The sequence below is a fragment of the Salvelinus sp. IW2-2015 genome, linkage group LG2 (assembly GCF_002910315.2).
Source record: "Salvelinus sp. IW2-2015 linkage group LG2, ASM291031v2, whole genome shotgun sequence".
NCBI classification, from domain to species: domain Eukaryota; kingdom Metazoa; phylum Chordata; class Actinopteri; order Salmoniformes; family Salmonidae; genus Salvelinus; species Salvelinus sp. IW2-2015.
Window position 1 is genome coordinate 37,583,803 of NC_036839.1, and position 16,379 is coordinate 37,600,181.

A 16,379-nucleotide genomic window follows, 5' to 3' on the forward strand; every position below is an offset into this window, starting at 1 on the left:
AGGCATTAATCCAGAGGCAGCATTGGGCACAAGACGAGGGTAACAGCCAACAAGAAGATGGCGATCGGAGGAAGGCTCCAGGTAGATGGAAATTATCACAAAATCGCAGTCAGTCAGCTACTGTAGTGTGCTAGTACTAAGCCAAGGTTGAAAAACTCTAGTAGACTACTTCACAGATATTATGCTTCCCCCACGTGTGGGGAATCTGATTGGTTGTTTATATCACACCTCCTCATGATTGGTGGATTGTAGCTCACCACTGCCAACACTGTCTACATGGCTAGTGGCTAATGTTAGCCATGTCGAGCTAGCTAACGCAGAGTAGATTCTCCATATAAAGTTGATAAATAGTGCATTGTGGGTAGTTTAGGAGATATCTGGAAATAAGTTAATAAATATGTAAAAACCGCTAAAATATAACTTTGTAGTTGTAGTTAACCAGATGGTGACTACAACTACATTAGTAAGTCTTTGACCACACTCTGTTACATTGGGGAGTAAAAACTCATGCTTTATACCCTTTAATGTTTTGGTAAAGCGCGACGATTGATAGGCTTTCAAATTACCACTCAATGTGTGTGTTTTCGTTGTTGAGGATTTTGTGCCCATGGATATAGTCTAGGATATTGAACATTACACAGTGCATTGGCTACTCGGGCAGACCCGTTTGCCCTRATCGATCCATGCGTGTGAACGTAGCCTCATGTTGCAGATCACTTGAGCGATCCAAACCTGTAACCACAGACAGCAGGTTTCTGTAATGCTCTCTGCTGTTTTATATAGGCTTTTAATGTGGTTTATTGCTTAACATTACACGTCTAGGCTTACATTGATGGACCAACAGAGGCCGTCATGACACAGTTTTGAATGTCTTGCAGAGTGTTGGGCGGTTGGAGGTGTTTTTTTAAGACCGGCTGTCCCATGAGGGGATGACCTGCTCTCCGCTACACCAATGTTCCCCCATGGATGAGTCGCGAGAGGGCCCAAAGGTGTGGGTTGGTCATGGAGGAGACGTCAGTTTGCCTTTCCATCCTTCCTCCTCTATTATTTCGACCTCTCCATGCTCTTAAGTGACATACAGCCTGGCTCCACTCCTTTTCTATTTCTACTTCATACTGCTGCATTCAGTCCCCCTGACACGGTTTCCTGTGAGTTTGTGGAAAATGTTTTGTGCGAGAGAAGGTATGGCGGGATGAGAAAGACTGAATGATCCCGGCTGATGTTCTCGGGCAAATCGAGAGACACACACAGGGCGTAAAACGGGATTTCCACATATCACAATAATTTGGATAGCCATTCTAGCTTTGCCCTCATGTGGATGCTAGCAAGCAGGCTAGGTAGTGCTAGGTATCAACAGCCAATCCAGTATTTGGTATTTTATTAGGATTCCCATTAGCTGTTAGCAGCATCTACTCTTCCTGGGGTTCACACAAAACATGAAACATTACATAAATACAGAAGATTAATAGACAAAAACCGCTCAAGGCCAGAACTACATTATTTAAAAAAGGCACACGTAGCCTACATGTCAATACATACACACAAACTATCTAGATCAAATAGTGAAGAGGCGTTGTGCCCTGAGGTGTTACTTTATCTGTTTAAAAAAAACAGGTTTGCTGTTAATTTGAGCAAAATGAGATGGAAGGAAGTTCCATTCAATAATGGCTCTATATAATATTGTAAGTATTCTTGATTTTGTTCTGGATTTGGGGACTGTGAATAGAACCCTTTTGGGGTAAGTGTGTGTGTCAGAGCTGTGTGCAAGTTGACTATGCAAACAATTTGGGATTTTCAACATTTTGTTTCTTATAAAAAGAAGTGGTGCAGTCAGTCTCTCAACTCTTAGCCAAGAGACTGGCATGCATAGTATTTATATCAGCCTTCTGGTTACAATGAAGATCAAGACATGCCGGTCTTTCCTTGCAGCACTCAAATACACGACTGGACAATAATCAAGATAAGACAAAACTAGAGCCTGCAGGACTTGCTTTTGGAGTGTGGTGTCAAAAAACAAACCTCTCCCCATCATAACAAACATCGAATCTATATGTTTTGACCATGACAGTTTACATTCTAAGGTAACACCAAATAATTTAGTCTCAACTTGTTCAACAGTTTATTTCTGGCCACCCATTCCAAAACAGACTGCAACTCTTTGTTAAGGGTTTCAGTGACTTCATTAACTGTGGTTGCGGATGTGTATATGGTTGAATCATCAGCATGCATGGACACATGCTTTGTTTAATGCCAGTGGCGGGTCATTGGTAAAATTAGAAAAGAGTAGAGGGCCTAGAGAGCTGCACTGCGGAACACCACACTTTACATGTTTGACATTAGAGAAGCTTCCATTCACAAAAACCCTTTGTGTTCTATTAGAGAGAGAGCTCTGAATCCACAATATGGCAGAGTTTGAAAAGCCATAACACACATGTTTTTTCAACAACAGGTTGTGGTCAATAATATCAAAAGCTGCACAGGAATCTAACAGTACAGCTCCCACAATCATCTTATTATCAATAACCTGTTGTGTCAGTGCAGTACATGTTGAGTGCCCTTCTCTATAAGCATGCTGAAAGTCTATTGTTAATTTGGTTACAGAAAAATAGCATTGTATTTGGTCAAACACTATTTTTCCCCAACAGTTTGCTAAGAGCTGGGAGCAAGCTGATAGGTCTGCTGTTACAACCAGTAAAGGCCGCATTGCCACTCTCTTGGGTAGCGTAATTACTTTAGCTTCCCTCCAGGCCTGAGGATGGAGACTTTCCTCCAGGCTCAGATTAAAGATATGACAGATACTGTAGGAGGGGCTATAGAGGCAGCTACCATCCTCAGTAGCTTTCCATCTAATTATCAATGCCAGGAGGTTTGTCATTTTTGATTGTTAACAATAATTTCCCCACCTCTCCCACACTAACTTTACAAAATTCAAACTTGCAATGCATTTCTTTCATTATTTGTTTTTTATGCATTAATACGATGGCTCACTGCTAATTGTTGGCATTTCCTGCCTACGTTTGCCCACTTTGCCAATGAAGTAATCATTAAAATAAACACAATGATTTTGTGATGAATAAGCCATCTGATTTGATGAAAGATGGAGTTCAATTAGTCTTTCTGGACATTTTTTTTTTTAAGTACTTAAGTTTTTTTCCCATCACTTTATATCATTGATCTTGGCTTCATAATACAGTTTCTTCTTATTTTTGTTGAGTTTAGTCACATAATTTCTCAATTTGCCAGTCAGATGTGCAGCCAAAATTACTAGCCACTACTTTTTGCCCCATCTCTTTCAACTATAGTTTTTCATTTCCTCATCAATCCATGGAGCCTTAACAGTCAGTTTCATATGTTTATCAATAATTGAAAGAAGAAATTTCATAAATTCATTAAGTGCAGCATCTGGATTCTCCTTATCACATCAGACCAACAAATATTTTTAACATCAATATAAGAGTCATGGCAAAATCTTTTGTATGATCTCTTATGCACTATTTTTTTMGGCCCAGCTTTTGGAAATTTGGCTCTCCTGGATATAGCCACTATGTAATCACTGCATCCAATGGGCACGAAATACAGCTTTAGAACAAAGTTATACAGTATTAGTAAAAATGTGATGGATACAGTATCAGTAAAAATGTGATTGAATCATGTGGATGGTCTTGTTCCTGTAGTGGTTGTAAACACCCTGGTAAGTTGATTAATACCCTGAACCAGATTACAGGAACTGGTTACAGCGAAAAGCTTCCTCTTGAGCGGACAGCTTGATGAAAACCAGTGAATATTCAGGTCCCCAAGAAAGTACAGTTGTGGCCAAAAGTATTGAGAATGACACAAATATACATTTTCACAAAGTCTGCTGCCTCAGTTTGTATGATGGCAATTTGCATATACTCCAGAATGTTATGAGAAAAGTGATCAGTATGAATTGCAATTAATTGCAAAGTCCCTCTTTGCCATGCAAATTAACTGAAACTCCCGAAAAACATTTCCACTGCATTTCAGCCCTGCCAACAAAAGGACCAGCTGACATCATGTAGTGATTATCTCCTGTGAGTGTTGACGAGGACAAGACTGGAGATCACTCTGTCATGCTGATTGAGTTTGAATAACAGACTGGAAGCTTCAAAAAGGAGGGGGGTGCTTAGAATCATTGTTCTTCCTCTGTCAGCCATTGTTACCTGCAAGGAGACACATGCCGTCATCATTGCTTTGCACAAAAAGGGCTTCACAGGCAAGGATATTGCTGCCAGTAAGATTGCACCTAAATCAACCATTTATCGGATCATCAAGAACTTCAAGGAGACGGTTCAATGTTGTGAAGAAGGCTTCAGGGCGCCCAAGAAAGTCCAGCAAGTGCCAGGACCGTCTCCTAAAGTTATTCAGCGTGCCGGATCGGGCACCACCAGTACAGAGCTTGCTCAGGAATGCGAGCCAGGCAGGTGTGAGTGCATCTGCACGCACAGTGAGGCGAAGACTCTTTGGAGGATGGCTGGTGTCAAGAAGGGCAAGCAGAGAAGCCACTTCTCTCCAGGAAAAACATCAAGGACAAGACTGATATTCTCAAAAGGTAACAGGATTTGAACTGCTGAGGACTGGGGTAAAGTCATTTTCTCTGATGAATCCCCTTTCCGATTGTTGGGGAATCTGGAAAAATGCTTGTCCGGAGAAGACAAGGGAGCACTAGCATCAGTCCTGTGTCATGCCAACAGTAAAGCATCCTGAGGCCATTCACTGTGTGGTTGCATCTCAGCCAAGGGAGTGGGCCCATTCACAATTTTGCCTAAGAACACAGCTATGAATAAAGAAATGGTAGCAACACATCCTCCGAAGAGCAACTTCTCCCAACCATCAGGAACAGTTTGTGGATGAACCAATGCCTTTTCCAGCATGATGGAGCACCTTGCCATAAGGCAAAAGTGATAACTAAGTGGCTCGGGGAACAAAACATCGATATGTTGTGTCCATGCCAGGAAACTCCCCAGACTAATTTTACCATTGGAAACTTGTGGTCAATCCTCAAGAGATGGGTGACAAACAAAAACCCACAAAATTCTGACAAACTCCAAGCATTGATTATGCAAGAATGGGCCCATCAGTCAGGATGTGGCCAGAAGTTAATTGACAGCGTGCCAGGGCGGATTGCAGAGGTCTTGAAAAAGAAGGGTCAAACACTGCAAATATTGACTCTTTGCATCAACTTCATGTAATGTCAATAAAAGCCTTCAATAACAATTCAATAACACTTGACATAAGATCTCTAAGCATTACAGGGATATGGCTCTGAATGAATAATATAATTCATTCATTCAGACCATATCCCTGTAATGCTTAGAGATCTTAGTCAAGTTGTTATTGAAGTGTTGTGGTTGCAGGTTCACTTGGAACATCTAAAGCCTTTTCTTTTGGAGTGTTGGTATAGGCCACCAAGTGCTAACAGTCAGTATCTAAATAATGTGTGTGAATACTTAATAGTGTATGTGATGTAAACAGAGAGGTCTACAGTCGTGGCCAAAAGTTTTGAGAATGGAAATTGATATATATATATATATATAATACACATACACACACACACACACACACACACACACACACACCAACACACACCACACACACCACACACACAACACCACACACCACACACACACACACACACAGTGGGGCACAAAAAAGTATTTAGTCAGCCACCAATTGTGCAAGTTCTCCCACTTAAAAAGATGAGAGAGGCCTGTAATGTTCATCATAGGTACACTTCAACTATGACAGACTAAATGAGAAAAAAAAATCCAGAAAATCACATTGTAGGATTTTTAATGAATTTATTTGCAAATTATGGTGGAAAATAAGTATTTCTATATAGTATACAGCAACACCTCTCCCATAAGCATTTCTGTCTCTTCTATAGATGTTATAACCTTATACTGCTACTGCTGTGTCATCAAATTAATTTTCTGAGTCTCAGAAATGGCAAATACATGAATGTTAGCAAGTTATTGATTGCATTAACCTTATTTCTAAGGCTACATATATTAATATGGGCTATTTTCAGCCCTTTCCTGGGTAGCTTATCAGAGATGGACATAATATGAAAAAGAACAAACCAAGCAAGATAAATGTACATTCAGCAGTCCATTAATCAATTAGTGTGTGTGTGCTGCAGGGTTGAAGCTACAAACCCATATGCTTAGCTATCTCATCCCTTCCAGGATTCTGGGAGGAAGGGTAGACAATGAGCCTGTCATTGCGGATGTAAGCAATGTCCTCACACGCTCTGGCAGCTTTCATGGCTGTGATAAGTTCTTTCCTTTTCTGGCGCACAGCTTCAGGATAGTCCGTGTTGAGGAAAATCTACGTTCCTCGTAAATTCGTGGCTCTTTCCAGAACAGCTACCTTGAACTTGAACCTCAGGAACTTGACCACAATCGACCTGGGCCTGTCACCTGGGCTGGTAATGGGTTTTCCAGTCCTGTAGTTGCGATCCAACTCAATATTCCTGTGGTCCATGTTCAATTTCTCGTAGATAATTTCCCTCACTTTGTCCTCAGACTCCGTCCAAGTCTCGTGGAGATTCTGAAATTCCATCTACAACCATGTTGTTCCGCCTTGATTGTCCCTCGATAATCTGATTTTATCCGTCATTATCATGGATTTACACACAGAACTGATGTTCTCTCTCAATGACTTAGACTGCTGTCATCTTGCTGTTCTCCTGTTTCAACTCATCGTGCTGACCCTGGGAGAACTGCAAACTGTTCTTCATGTCCTGGATCTCTCTGGTCAGGTCGTCCATTCTTTTATTAGTTGACTCCACCAGTATTTGACAAAACACTTTAAGCTATTTTCTTGTTGTAGGGGCTGGAAGCTAGAGTGAGCTTTGATTGGTCAATATTGTTGCAAAATCAGAGTATTTGCATAAAGTTCAGCATTTCCCAACTTTTGTCCCGCTCTGTTTACGCTCCCTCGCCCAGGCATCGCCCAATGGTCCCTCCTCCCTCTTCACTTCCCTCCATTGAAAATGAATGGTGCTCTGTTTCATCGCCCCCAACATGTTATGTGGAAATGTAAGGGTTCTGTCTCACACTGATGTTGTTCAGGCAGACCAGGCCAGACACAGGCAGGGCAGACCAGGCCAGACACAGGCAGGGCAGACCAGGCCAGACACAGGCAGGGCAGACCAGGCCAGACACAGGCCAAGGGCAAGACCAGGCAGACACCAGGCAGGGCAGACCAGGCCAGACACAGGCAGGGCAGACCAGGCCAGACACAGGCAGGCGCAGACCAGGCCAGACCAGGCAGGGCAGACCAGGCCAGACACAGGCAGGGCAGACCAGGCCAGAACACAGGCAGGGCCAAAGACCAGGCCAGACACAGGCAGGGCAGACCAGGCCAGACAAGGGCAGGGCAGACCAGCCAGCACAGGGGGCACAGGCAGGGCAGACCAGGCCAGACACAGGCGGGCAGACCAGGCCAGACACAGGCAGGGCAGACCAGGCCAGACCCAGGCAGGGCAGACCAGGCCAGACACAGGCAGGCAGACGGCAGGGCAGACACAGGCAGGGCAGACCAGGCCAGACACAGGCAGGGCAGACCAGGCCAGACACAGGCAGGGACAGAACCAGGCCAGACACAGCAGGCAGGGCAGACCAGGCAGGCAGGCCAGACACAGGCCAGGCAGACCAGGCCAGGCCAGACAACAGGCAGGGCAGAGCCAGGCCAGACACAGGCAGGGCCAGACCAGGCCAGGCCAGACACAGGCAGGGCAGACCAGGCCAGGCCAGACACAGGCAGGGCAGACCAGGCCAGGCCAGACACAGGCAGGGCGACCAGGCCAGGCCAGACACAGGCAGGGCAGACCAGGCCAGGCAGACAACAGGCAGGGCAGACCAGGCCAGGCCAGACACAGGCAGGGCAGACCAGGCCAGGCAGACACAGGCAGGGCAGACCAGGCAGGCCAGACACAGGCAGGGCAGACCAGGCCAGGCCAGACACAGGCAGGGCAGACCAGGCAGGCCAGACACAGCGCAGGCGCAGACAGGCAGGCAGACACAGGCAGGGCAGACCAGGCCAGGCCAGACACAGGGCAGGGCAGACAGGCCAGGCCAGACACAGCAGGCAGACAGGCCAGGCCAGACCAGGCGGCAGACCAGGCCAGGCCAGACACAGGCAGGGCAGACCAGGCCAGGCCAGACACAGGCAGGGCAGACCAGGCAGGCCAGACACAGCAGGCGACAGGCAGGCAGACCAGGAGGCCAGGGCAGACAGGCCAGCCAGACACAGGCAGGGCAGACCAGGCAGGCCAGACACAGGAGGGCAGACCAGGCCAGGCCAGACACAGGCAGGGCAGACCAGGCCAGGCCAGACACAGGCAGGGCAGACCAGGCCAGGCCAGACACAGGCAGGGCAGACCAGGCCAGGCCAGACACAGGGCAGGGCAGACCAGAGGCCAGACACGGGCAGACCAGGGCAGACCAGGGCAGCCCAGGGCAGACCAGGGCAGACCAGGCAGACCAGGGCAGACCAGGGCAGACCAGGGCAGACAGGGCAGACACGGGCAGACCAGGGCAGACCAGGGCAGACCAGGCAGACCAGGCAGACACAGGCCAGACACAGGCAGGGCAGACACAGGCAGACAGGGCAGGGCAGACACAGGCCAGACACAGGCAGACCAGGGCAGGCAGACACAGGCCAGACACAGGCGACCAGGCCAGGGCAGACCAGGCCAGACACAGGCCAGACACAGGCAGACCAGGGCAGACACAGGAGACCAGGGCAGACACAGCAGGGCAGACACAGGCAGACCAGGCAGACACAGGCCAGACACAGGCAGACCAGGGCAGACACAGGCAGACCAGGGCAGGGCAGACACAGGCCAGACACAGGCAGACCAGGGCAGGCCAGACACAGGCCAGACACAGGCAGGGCAGACACAGGCCAGACACAGGCAGGGCAGACACAGGCAGACCAGGGCAGACACAGACAGACACAGGCAGGGCAGACACAGGCAGACCAGGGCAGACACAAGGCCAGACAAAGCCGACCAGGGCAGACACAGGCCAGACACAGGCAGGGCAGACACAGGCAGACCAGGGCAGACACAGGCCAGACACAGGCAGACCAGGGCAGACACAGGCCAGACACAGGCAGACCAGGGCAGGGCAGACCAGGCCAGACAGACAGGCAGGGCAGACCAGGCCAGACACAGGCAGGGCAGACCAGGCCAGACACAGGCAGGGCAGACCAGGCCGACACAGGCAGGGCAGACACAGGCAGGGCAGACCAGACCAGGCCAGACACAGGCAGGGCAGACACAGGCAGGGCAGACCAGACCAGGCAGGGCAGACCAGGCAGGGCAGGGCAGACCAGGCCAGACACAGGCAGGGCAGACCAGACCAGGCAGGGCAGACCAGACCAGGCAGGGCAGACCAGGCAGGGCAGACCAGGCCAGACAGACAGGCAGGGCAGGGCAGACCAGGCCAGACAGGCAGGCAGGCAGGGCAGACCAGGCAGGGCAGACAGACAGGCAGGACTGTGTTGTGCCTGAGCCTCCAGGCAAGGAGAAGAGGGGGAAGGGAGGAACAGCAAGGGGAAGGAGATTAATGAGCTCGAGGGCACTGTAATAAAAGCGGCATGCTTGTGGCCCGGAGCTCAGCCACAGACGAGTTTCTTTCCTATGATGGAGAAGCCAAGTTTTTCTCTCTTGCTCTCTCCCTCTCCTCTCTCTCCTCTCTCACTGACTGACTGACTTGGGTAAATAGGTACCTCTCACTACCAGCAATTTCACCATCCTCACTTAACGGTGATAACGCAGGTTATGTGTTTGTATGTTTGGTGTTTGAGCAATAAATAGCCTTTCAAAGTGACCTTAAGTTTGTTTTGGAAGGCAATTTGAATATTAGCCAGCCGGCAGAATGGCGGGAGGGAGGGCAAGGAGGGTGTACGAGTGAAAACGAGTATGTGGAGAATGTGATTGAATGGCTGGGGCCCCACAATGTAAGTTGGCCTCCCCTTGGGTGGGTGGGAATGCGAGAGGGCTATAGATTGGGGGACTACTTTGGGTGGAGGGGGAGTGTGTGTGTGTGTTGCAATAGCAGAGGGATCCACACCCTATCCACCTTTCTGCCCTTCGTCTCCCTTCTCGCTCTTTCTCAGCGTGACGTGCTGTTGGTGCTATTGAAAACTCAAGCCTTTAAGTCAGTCATTAACTCGAGCACACCACTGCCACCACACCAGGAAACACCCCTATTATGACATGTCAGTGTATATGTATGTGTGCAAATGATTCTGCCCATGTGTTTTCTCTCCAGGAGATGACCTGTTAGTGATGCGGGGACCCAGAGAAATCTGGATTTAAGTGAAGGGAACCACATCACACAAAGCATGGTACGTCATCGTCTATATCATGTATATTACAGTTTTATAACACTGTTTATAACAAGGTTAAAGGCCCAGGACAGTCAATGTGTTTTCCTGTGTTTTGTATCTGTAAATTGCACAGCAGCTGATGAAACTAACACTGTTAGTTACATCTCCCTCAAATTAGGCTCCTCCAATTAAGTTCGTCACTCAGACCATTCCCAGACAAACCTAGCTAAATTCTTGCTTGGGAAATATTTTGTAGCTTTTTTTTCCATTTAAAAATAAATATTGCAGCAGTTCAAGCTCCTCAGAGGAGGAAGGGGAGGACCATTCTCATTGAAATTAATAAAAGTAAAAATAGTAAAACATTAAAGTTATCCTTTTCAGATAGAACTACACTAAATATATTAACAGGTCACCAAGTAATTGATTGAAACAAACTGTTTTGCAATCAGTCTACAGTAGCCTCAACAGCACTCTGTAGGGAGGCACCATGGTGTAGCCTCAACAGCACTCTGTAGGGAGGCACCATGGTGTAGCCGAAGGACAGCACTCTGTAGGGAGGCACCATGGTGTAGCCGAAGGACAGCACTCTGTAGGGAGGCACCATGGTGTAGCCGAAGGACAGCTAGTTTCCATCCTCCTTTCTTCTTTTTTCCCCCTCACCTTTATTTAACCAGGTAGGCCAGTTGAGAACAAGTTCTCATTTGTAACTGCGACCTGGCCAAGATAAAGCATAGCAATTCGACACATACAACAACACAGAGTTACACATGGAATAAACAAAACATACAGTCAATAATACAGTAGGGGAGGAAAAGTATATATAGAGTGAGTGCAAATGAGGTGAGTTAAGGCAGTAAATAGGCCATGGTGGCGAAGTAATTACAATACAGCAATTAAACACTGCAATGGTAGATGTGCAGAAGATGAATGTGCAAGTAGAGATACTGGGGTGCAAAGGAGAAGAAGAAAAATACAGTATGGGGATGAGGTAGATGGGCTGTTTACAGATGGGCTATGTACAGGTGCAGTCATCTGTGAGCTGCTCTGACAGCTGGTGCTTAAAGCTAGTGCGGGAGATATGAGTCTCCAGCTTCAGTGATTTTTGCAGTTCGTTCCTCTAGGTACATTGACTTCAATACAAAACCTAGGAGGCTCATGGTTTTCACCCCCTTCCATAGACTTACACAGTAATTATGACAACTTCCAGAGGATGTTCTCCAACCTATCAGAGCTCTTGCAGCATGAACTGGCATGTTGTCCACCCAATCAAAGGATCAGAGAATGAATCTAGTATTGAAAGCATGAGCTACAGCTAGTTAGGACTGCAGTGCATAACAAGTAGTGATAAGTTGACTCAAAGAGAGACAATAGTTGAACAGTTTTGAATACATTTATTTAAAAATTAAGGAGATGCGAGAGAGAGCTATATTTAGTTGTCTTTTTTAACTTTAACTTTTACACTACATTACCAAAAGACACCTGCTCGTCAAACATCTCATTCCAAAATTATGGGCATTATTATGGAGTTGGTCACACCTTTGCTGCAATAACAGCCTCCACTCTTCTGGGAAGGCTTTCCACTAGATGTTGGAACAATGCTGTGGGGACTTGCTTCCATTCAGCCACAAACATTAGTGAGGTCGGGCACTGATGTTGGGCGATTAGGCCTGGCTCACAGTCAGCGTTCCAATTCATCCCAAAGGTGTTTGATGGGTTGAGGTCAGGGCTTTGTGCAGACCATTCAAATTCTTCCACACTGATCTCGACAAACCATTTCTGTATGGACCTTGCTTTGTGCATGTGGGCATTGTCATGCTGAAACAGGAAAGCGGCTTCCCCAAACTGTTGCCACAAAGTTGGAAGCACAGAATCGTCTAGAATGTCATTGTATTCTGTAGTGTGAAGATTTTACTTTACTGGAACTTTGGGGTCTAGCCCGAACAATGGAAAAACACCCCAGACCATTATTCCTCCCCCAAACTTTACAGTTGGCACTAGAGGTTGACCGATTAATCGGCATGGCCGATTTGAATTAGGGCCGATTTCGAGTTTTCATAACAATCGGTAATCTGCATTTTGGGACGCCCGATTATTGCCGATTACATTGCAATCCATGAGCAAACTGCGTGGTAGGCTTGACCACCTGTTACGCGAGTGCAGCAAGGAGCCAAGGTAAGTTGCTAGCTAGCATTTAAACTTATCTTATAAAAAACAATCTTCACAATCACTAGTTAACTACACATGGTTGATATTACTAGGTTAACTAGCTTGTCCTGCGTTGCATATAATCACTGCGGTGCATGTTAATTTATCATTGAATCACAGCCTACTTCAACTTCGCCAAACTGGTGATGATTTAACAAAAGCGCATTGCCGAAAAAGCACCATCTTTGCACAAATGTACCTAACCATAAACAACAATGCCTTTCTTAAAGTCAATACACAGAAGAATATATTTTTAAACCTGCATATTTAGTTAAAAGAAATTCATGTTAACAGGCAATATTAACTATGGCAATTGTGTCACTTCTCTTGCGTTCAGTGCAAGCAGAGTCAGGGTATATGCAACAGTTTGGACCGCCTGGCTCGTTGTGAACTAATTTGCCAGAATTTTACATAATTATGACATAACAGGTTGTGCAATGTAACAGCAATATTTAGACTTAGGGTTGCCACACGTTCGATAAAATACGGAACGGTTCAGTATTTCACCGAAAGAATAAACGTTTTGTTTTTGAAATTATAGTTTCCGGATTTGACCATATTAATGACCAAAGGCTCGTATTTCTGTTACTATAATTAAGTCTATGATTTGATAGAGCAGTCTGACTGAGCGGTGGTAGGCAGCAGCAGGCTCGTAAGCATTCATTCAAACTTTACTGCGTTTGCCAGCAGCTCTTAGCAATGCTTGATCACAGCTCTGTTTATGACTTCAAGCCTATCAACTCCCGAGATTAGGCTGGCAATACTAAAGTGCCTATTAGAACATCCAATAGTCAAAGGTATATGAAATACAAATGGTATAGAGAGAAATAGTTGACGCGTCAAAATTCCTATAATAACTACTACCTAAAACTTAACTGGGAATATTGAACCACCAGCTTTCATATGTTCTGATCAACGGAACTTAAACTTTAGCTTTTTTTACACTTTTACTTTCTTCTCCAACGCTGTTTTTTGATTATTTAAACAAATTGAGCGTTTCATTTTTATTTGAGACTAATAGATTTTATTTATGTATTATATTAAGTTCAAATAAAAGTGTTATTGTTCATTCAGTATTGTTGTAATTGTTATTTTTACAAATATATACACTGCTCAAAAAATAAAGGGAACACTTAAACAACACAAATGTAACTCCAAGTCAATCACAACTTCTGTGAAATCAAACTGTCCACTTAGGAAGCAACACTGACAATAAATTTCACATGCTGTTGTGCAAATGGAATAGACAACAGGTGGAAATTAATAGGCATCAGACACCCCCAATAAAGGAGTGGTTCTGCAGGTGGTGCCCACAGACCACTTTTCAGTTCCTATGCTTCCTGGCTGATGTTTTGGTCATTTTTTGAATGCTGGCGGTGCTTTTCACTCTAGTGTTAGCATGAGACGGAGTCTACAACCCACACAAGTGGCTTAGGTAGTGCAGCTAATCCAGGATGGCACATCAATGCGAGCTGTGCGCAAGAAGGTTTGCTGTGTCTGTCAGCGTAGTGTCCAGAGCATGGAGGCACTACCAGGAGACAGGCCAGTACATCAGGAGACGTGGAGGAGGCCGTAGGAGGGCAACAACCCAGCAGCAGGACCGCTACCTCCGCCTTTGTGCAAGGAGGAGCAGGAGGAGCCTGCCAGAGCCCTGCAAAATGACCTCCAGCAGGCCACAATGTGCATGTGTCTGCTCAACGGTCAAACTGACTCCATGAGGGTGGTATGAGGGCCCAACGTCCACAGGTGGGGTTTACAGCCCAACACCGTGCAGGACGTTTGGCATTTGCCAGAGAACACCAAGATTGGCAAATTCGCCACTGGGCCCTGTGCTCTTCACAGATGAAAGCAGGTTCACACTGAGCACGTGACAGACGTGACAGAGTCTGGAGACGCCGTGGAGAACGTTCTGCTGCCTGCAACATCCTCCAGACATGACCGGTTTGGCGGTGGGTCAGTCATGGTGTGGGGTGGCATTTCTTTGGGGGGCCGCACAGCCCTCCATGTGCTCGCCAGAGTAGCCTGACTGCCATTAGGTACCGAGATGAAATCCTCAGACCCTTGTGAGACCATATGCTGGTGCGGTTGGCCCTGGGTTCCTCCTAATGCAAGACAATGCTAGACTCATGTGGCTGGAGTGTGTCAGCAGTTCCTGCAAGAGGAAGGCATTGATGCTATGGACTGGCCCGCCCGTTCCCAGACCTGAATCCAATTGAGCACATCTGGGACATCATGTCTCGCTCCATCCACCAACGCCACGTTGCACCACAGACTGTCCAGGAGTTGGCGGATGCTTTAGTCCAGGTCTGGGAGGAGATCCCTCAGGAGACCATCCGCCACCTCATCAGGAGCATGCCCAGGCGTTGTAGGGAGGTCATACAGGCACGTGGAGGCCACACACACTACTGAGCCTCATTTTGACTTGTTTTAAGGACATTACATCAAAGTTGGATCAGCCTGTAGTGTGGTTTTCCACTTTAATGTTGAGTGTGACTCCAAATCCAGACCTCCATGGGTTGATCAATTTGATTTCCATTGATAATTTGTGTGATTTTGTTGTCAGCACATTCAACTATGTAAAGAGAAAAGTATTTAATAAGAATATTTCATTCATTCAGATCTAGGATGTGTTATTTTAGTGTTCCCTTTATTTTTTTGAGCAGTGTATATATTTGTTATCGGCCGATTAATCGGTATCGGCTTTTTTTGGTCCTCCAATAATCGGTACCGGCGTTGAAAAATCATAATCGGTCGACCTCTAGTTGGCACTATGCATTCGTGCAGGTAGTGTTATCCTGGCATCCGCCAAACCCAGATTCCTCTGTTGGACTGCCAGATGGTGAAGCGTGACTCATCACTCCAGAGAATTTGTTTCCACTGCTCCATAGTCCAATGGCGGCAAGCTTTACACTCCAGCTGACACTGCTCGGCCATGGAAACCAATTTCATGAAGCTCCTGACAAAGTCATTTTGCTGACGTTGCTTCCAGAAGCAGTTTGGAACTCGGTAGGGAGTGTTGCAACCATGAACAGATTATTTTTTATATGCTATGAGGTTTCTCCACTCGGAGGTCCTGTTCTGTGAGCTTGTGTGGCCTACCACTTCGCGGCTGAGCCGTTGTTAATCATAGACGTTTCCACTTCACAATAACAGCACTAGCTCTAGCAGGGCAGATATTTGACAAACTGACTTGTTGGAAAGGAGGAATCCTATGACGGTGCCACGTTGAAAGTCACTGAGTTCTTCAGTAAGGCCATTCCACTGCAAATGTTTCTATGGAGATTGCATGYATGTGTGCTCGATTTTATACACCTGTCATTAATGGGTGTGGCAGAAATATTCAAATCCAGTAATTTGAAGGGGTGTCCACATACTTTTGTATATATGGTGTAGCTAGCGAATGCAGCTAGCTAGTTTAACCTACTCCAACACTCGGCTCAAACAGAGAGGGTTGCTATGCTGGCTATGGCTATCCAACACTGGTTGGATTAATAAATGTTTTGCGATCCTGGCCCGCCTGTGTAACTGCTTGCTGACTACACTGTACAGCATGATTGTAGCGTGTTTACTAATGCAATAGTTCTAGTAGCTATGTTGACTATGACGTTACTAACGTTGTTAGCTAATATGTTGACAACGATGMAGGGTGTGTGTAGCGGTTATGATACTGTATGAAGGTTTGGATTTTTTTTCTCTCGCCTGGTCAGACAGCTGATGTGTTGTACACTGAAGTCCACAAGCAAAGGGAAAAGATGAGAGGAGGAGAGCACGTAGATGCGAGAAGGAATTATACAACGATCGAAGGGATCATG

General features: G+C 46.4%; 1 protein-coding gene across 1 annotated transcript in view; it reads left to right on the forward strand.

Annotated features, from left to right (window-relative positions):
• The window catches only part of LOC111979437 (BCL-6 corepressor-like), a 66,730-nt gene that overhangs the window by 13,022 nt on the left and 37,329 nt on the right, over positions 1-16,379 (forward strand). The window contains 1 exon segment of the mRNA XM_070448899.1: positions 10,305-10,380. Within this exon segment, the coding sequence (XP_070305000.1) occupies positions 10,378-10,380 (3 nt within the window). The 5' untranslated portion in view covers positions 10,305-10,377.